General features: G+C 41.5%; 1 protein-coding gene across 1 annotated transcript in view; it reads left to right on the top strand.

The window, feature by feature from the left end:
* Positions 1 to 4,864, top strand: part of GRTP1 (growth hormone regulated TBC protein 1) — a 36,153-nt gene extending 31,289 nt beyond the window's left edge. The window contains exons 6-8 of the mRNA XM_035565585.2: positions 1,692 to 1,864; positions 1,987 to 2,172; positions 4,385 to 4,864. Of these exons, the coding sequence (XP_035421478.1) occupies positions 1,692 to 1,864; positions 1,987 to 2,172; positions 4,385 to 4,474 (449 nt within the window). The 3' untranslated portion in view covers positions 4,475 to 4,864. The remainder of the gene's footprint in view (positions 1 to 1,691; positions 1,865 to 1,986; positions 2,173 to 4,384) is intronic.
* Positions 4,865 to 6,217: the final 1,353 nt, after the last annotated feature.

Below are 6,217 nucleotides of genomic sequence, written 5' to 3' on the forward strand. Positions count from 1 at the left end.
GGTGATTGCACAGAGCACGTGGGTCCTCATTCCTCCCAAGGACAGTCGCTGGTGGTGACTTGAAGTTTGTGCTTGTGTGTCTCAGGAGCACCAAAAAGAATGGTTTGGGGGTGTATGAGAGGAGGAAGGAGGGTAGGAAAGAGAAGAGAACTTGTTCTTTTACCTGAAATGTGATTCCTTGTTATTTTTTTCTTGTATTAAAGCAGCACTTTAGGCAAAGTTTACTTGGCCAGTTAACATTACTTTGCCAGCTTGTCAGTTCACAAATGTGCACAGGACTAAAACATGCAGAAAGAACGGTTTTTGTTTTGGCTTTGAGGTCATGGTGTAGTTTTCTGTTTGTTTTCAGCATACTTCCTCTTGGCACTGCGTGTGCTTTAACTCTCAAAGCTTTCCCCACAAGCAAGTCAAAGACAACTGGTTAAAGGAATGTATCCAGCAGCAGCAACTCTTATGCTGGTAGAGGAGTTTTACCTGTCATTCTTCATGGGAACAAAGGAAACAAAGTTGGTCTACGCTGTGTGCATGTCTGGAAACCTTGGCAGACACCAGCTTAAGTTAGAGGAACCTGAACTTCAGCTTTTCAGAATTAGCAAAGGAAGGGAACACGCAGGAAGGTGCTTGCGGTACCCGTTATTTCTTTCAGTTAATGCAAATTTTGTCAGCGCAGCACCAGTGAACCCTCAAGGTTTGCCACCAAGTCCACCCTAAATGTTTCAGTGGATGTTTAATCGTAACGTGGATTCCTTGAACATCTCTGTAAATCTTGTCCTTTGCCGGGACATCTGACGAGCTCTTAAATACTAAAATAATAGTTTTCTTCTCTAAGCATGCCCAGAACTACTTGTTTGTGGAACTGAGGTGCTCGTTATTCAGCGTGCACCTCGATAACATAAATGCTTCCCCTGTCAGACAGGCTCTGGACTAACAGTTATATCCAAAATTAAGAAAACTGGAGGCTGCTACAACAATTCAGTGCGGTGAGCAGTGATGTAGGTCTAATTTCAATCCCTGTCCCTCAGATAAATCTTTAAGTGGGAAGAGGTGTTACCATGGGGACACATCATTCACTTCCTTTTGAAATTATTCCTTGGAAAAAGGGGAATTTCCTTTGATCGGAGAAATAAGTGAAAAACTTAACATAGTGGTTGGGTCATACCCAAAGGGAAGCGTTACCTGGTCTCCAGCTCCCCTGGACAGCTGACACGCAGAAATTCATATTTCCAGTTTGTGACCGGACCCAGTCTACAGGCTTTGTTTCCAACTGTCTGGGTATAGTGTGGTCTGGGAGGTTTGCGCCCCCCTGCATGGAAGGGGGGGTTGAACCTTATTTATTAAGAACCTGAATTTATTGAACCTTAAATAATAGTGAGGTTTTTAGAATTGTATCTTTGAACGCTCCCTAGATTACCCACGCTTGAGAAGGAAGAATGAATTGCCAAGAATTAATATCCAGAGAATATCAGAGAGAAGATGGTTTGGTAGGCATGAATGAAGTAGTATTTTGTAGAGATGAGCCTTGGCTGACAGAGAAGGGCTGACAACGCAGGCATCTTTGTTGCACGGTTTAATTAAACTTCGGGTTCATGGGCTTAGCACACATTTACATACTCAGCCACACAGGACGTTCCCCTCAGTTCTGTGGAAAACCATGTCTACCGACTACTGAATTTTGGTTTCTTCTCTCCAAGATTATTACAGCCCGGCAATGATGGGCCTGAAAACCGACCAGGAGGTCCTGGGAGAGCTGGTGAAACTGAAAGTTCCTGCCGTGGCAGAGCTGATGGAAAGACACGGGGTCATGTGGACCCTGGTGGTGTCACGCTGGTTCATCTGCTTGTTTATTGACATTCTTCCAGTAGAGGTAAGCGGTGACATTCAGTTCTTTTTAACGTACATCCGTAATCATTATTTCATTTGTGGTGCTTTAGCAATAATTTCCTATTGGAAAACGGGCAGTAATCTGAATTCTCTCCTTTCCTGCAGACCGTGCTCCGAATATGGGACTGTCTGTTCTACGAAGGGTCAAAGATCATCTTCCGCGTGGCCTTAACGTTAATTAAGCAACACCAAGCTTTTATTCTGGAAGCCACGAATTTCCCTGACATTTGTGATAAATTCAAGCAGATCACCAAAGGAACATTTGTAACAGAGTGTCACACCTTCATGCAGGTAAATTCTTCACGGCTTTTAGCTGTTAGGAATTAAAAACAAGACTGACTTGTCTCCATCAAAAAGATGGAGACAGTTCACAGAAATGTGTCTGTGGGAATTGCTGAAAGGATGAAGAATGTTTTCATATGTGTGTGTATATATATACATATATATATATATATAAACTCAAACTGTTGTTATTTATTTTAAAATTATTATCCAAATCCATATATAGCAATCCATTTGTATTCTCTATCCTACCGGGGGGAAAAAATCCCTCCTGCCCTTTTAAACTTTTTTTTTTAAGGCAGGAAGTCTGGCAAGAAAATAACTTTACCGAATGCTTTCAGTGAACTGTGCATTGATTGTGTTCCTGTGCGCTTTCTCAGAGGAATTGTAATAGATTATTATAGGATACGACTTGCATTGATAAATCTTCAATGTAAAGCCTTGGTTAGTCAGAGAACGAAAAGTACCCAGCTTTTAACCTCCAGTCTGAAACCTTAAGTCGAGTACCCAAGTTTTACGACAACCTGCAGCCTAAGAATTATTCTTGTAAATTATGAACAGAGCGGATGCTAAATGCATACAGAACACTAGATTCAGAGCTTAACTCAGTTGATGGAAATGTGAAATACATTAGCTGCAAAAATAACAGGAGCAGGTCTGTCACAAATCACTTAGCCAGCTCCACTACCCTTGTTACCGAGCATGCCCAAAAGGACATCCCTGTAGGTGACTTCTTACCCCCAGAAGTTCTGTGCTCATGGCAGAGCTCTGCGCATAGGTCTGTAATGTTAGGATGTTGTTCCGTGTTTCATTTTTGCTCATATGAGGAAAAGAGGTTTAACTTATTAGTGCGTGTCAGTCTTTTAGGTAAAAGAGAGAGGGGAAAGATAAATCACAAGCGTAGCTTAGCTTGAAAGGAAGATGTTTGCAGGGATTTTCCCTTCCATAAACAGTTTAGAGTAAGAGTTTTGTTAAATGTTAACTGACACGAGAATACCAGTTCAGAGACTGATACAAATACTTGTCCTTGAAGGACATTTTTTTTTTTCTGCTCCTCCCTTTAATGACATTACTATGACTTTTTAGAAAGACCGCTAGCTTTTTCGTGCAGTTTTCCCCAATAAAAATATCTGGGTTACTTATTTTCCAGAAGTGTTTATTTTAACTGGGGTGGTTACTGTAGTGAGGGGGCTTCCAAGGCAGTAACATAAACAATTTAGGTTAGGTTTGTATGGAACGGTGGAAGGCCTGCTCCAGTTTTGTTTTGCAGAAATGCCGATACCGCTACCACTGGAGGTGATGACAGCTGAAGGTTTTATGTTCCCCTCTTGAACAAAAACTTAGTTTTCAGTTTAATGCAGTGGGGATTTCTTTATCAGAGTGCTTTCAAAGCTGGCTCATTTATAACCTCATCTCCAGAGCTGTCGGCTACAAGTAGAGAGAACAGAGGGGCCCACGCAGCTTAGCTGCAGACTTCGGCACAAAGCAAGTTTGTGCTTAAGCTTGCTTCACAGTTTTGTTGTCAGAAATTCTAAATGCAGTAGTGAAAACAACTGTATTGTTCTTGTGATCGCAAAAGCAACAAGTGAGAGCCAGAAAAATTACAGAAGCATTTGGTAGCATTTGAAATGTCTCAAATTCTTGCATCCATGTACGCTACTACCCTGGGAAGCCTCATGGAATAGAGCAAAGATAGTGGAGCAATGGACTATGCTGATTTTATTCCTTCAGCAGACTGTTGTATTTTGTGCGCCCCAGCCTGAATGACCTATGCTAGCACCATAGGAAAAATAAATTGATAGTTGTAGAATTACCCAGGATGGCTTAGTATGTTCTGAATATGATGTATGGTTTAATTTTTGGGTGGTCCTCTGTGGAGCCAGGATCGTTGCTGGGTCACTTCCAACTCTGGCAGTTCTGTGATTCTCTGACTATGTACACAATCCAACAACACAAGTGCGTTCTAAAATTTTAACTGGATACTTCTATTCAATAGCATTTTTGTAATGTTACTTTTGTATAATTTGGAGCACTTGTTATGAGCTGCAGATTTACAGTGTCTTTAAAATGGAGTAGGTAAAGATGCTTCCCTGTTCTAAGGAGGCCGAACAGCAGTAAGTGTTCTCACATCATGGCTGTAAAAGGTGGGATCACACAGAAAATCCTGGCATCTTGTCTAAAGCCAGCCTTTTAACTAAGGATTTTCTCATTTTGCCCCCAGAAAATATTCACAGAACCCGGAACCTTGTCCATGACAACAATCGACAAACTCCGAGAGACTTGCAGAGAGAAGTTGCTTTCTCAGGGATAACTCACCAGGCCTCAGCAGGGGGTCCAGAAATCGACACATTCCTCTACTTGCACTGACTAAAGCACACTTTAAGCTTTCCATGAGTTAACTGACAGCTGACCAATTTTTTTCCTGCCTTTCAAGTAAGTGTTGTTAACACTTTGTACTGTATGTCAGACTTGATAACTGGAACTACTGGAAGTGGTGGTTGTGTTGTTTTTTGTTTTTAAAGCGTTGTCTGATTAGAATGTGATCAAAGTCAAGACACTCCTTTTAAAAAAAATCACTGTCCTTATCTTTTCAGGGCATTTTGTAATGTTAAAAACAGGTGTATAGAATTCCATATCCTTCCTTACTGTTAACTGTGACACCTCTTATCATTTGTACAAAATAAATCTAATTTAATTTGTCAGAACCTGTTGTTTGGTGTTAAGAGAGTAAAATACCTCAGTAGTGGTAGCAGCAGTGGACTGAATACAGCATATAACTGATCTTTCCTGACAGAAACAAAGGAACAGAAACAAGCAAAGCTGGCAATATGCCACCTCCCGCCCTGCTGAATTAATTGCTTTCTTGTCCTTACAGAGCCCTCTCGTGGCCACATCGTTTCCCTCACCTTCCTCACTGTTACAGAGGTACTGTGGAAAGCCTCACTTCTTAACACCACCTTTTCAGATTCTACTGCAAGATTGGTCTTTGATAACGAAGTTAGTGGTGTGGTTTTGTTTTGCTGCACATTGAGCTTATTTCGTTTCTCACAAAGGAAAAAAACTTTCAGAGGAAATAGGTGAATATTCTTGTAGGCCAGTAAAGACAGCTTAACTTATGAGTACGGAAAGCTGTATGGAGAAAAGAATGGCACTTCCCAGGTGCCATTTGCTATCTTCACATGTTACTTTAGAGTAAGAAAGCGCACCCCCTAAGGGTATAAAACTACATAAGTGGTTCTAGACAAACAGCTGTATTGTGCTCAAGAAGGAGGCAAGATTCAGTGATACAGAGATAAGCCCCAGGAAAGTACGCAGGGTTGTGAATTTACATAAGATTTGGTTCATTCCCTACAGAAAAAAAGGTAAAACTACTATAAAAGGCTTTATCCAACAATATGATACTGTGCTATCCCATCCTTTGCGCTACCAGACAGTACTTTTTAATCTTGAATACTCAATTATAAGGACAGTAGCATACCTTCAGTATGGCAGCAGCTATCAGGAAGTACTAGTTTGTTTCACCATGGGTGAAATCCATCATTTTCCAGTCCCTTCAGGGTAGCTGGGCAGATGTCCAGAGCATGCCAGCCTTCACCATCAGAAGGCAGCTGCTCTGTGCAAAGTCCCACTGTAGCTTGGCTCCTGCCCTCTGTAGCCATTATTGTTAATACTTAAACATTACTGCAGGAGGGGGGCTGGGAAGCTTTAAAAACAAAGGTTCAGCTCCAAACTCACACGTAGACCTCAGCAGGCCTGCACTTCCTATTCTGTGGTAAGCATCTGACTTCACAGAAAGACAAAAGTCATTTACAATATCCTTACACCAAGTATCTTATCACCACTTTCAGAAAGTGATGCTTAGCAGACAGGACTTTATACTGACATTTCTCAGCAAGCCGCAATTTAATGTAAGCATTATCTTCTCCAGGTCTCAGCTCACTGACATGCAGCAGCTTTCCTTCTTGCCAAGCTCAAAGTCCAAAATAACAAAAAGCAGTGCTTTGGAAGAGAGAGGGGTACAGTTAAACCTCGCACCAGAGGGTTTTTTTTCCCC

The sequence above is a fragment of the Cygnus atratus genome, chromosome 1 (genome assembly GCF_013377495.2).
Source record: "Cygnus atratus isolate AKBS03 ecotype Queensland, Australia chromosome 1, CAtr_DNAZoo_HiC_assembly, whole genome shotgun sequence".
NCBI lineage: Eukaryota > Metazoa > Chordata > Aves > Anseriformes > Anatidae > Cygnus > Cygnus atratus.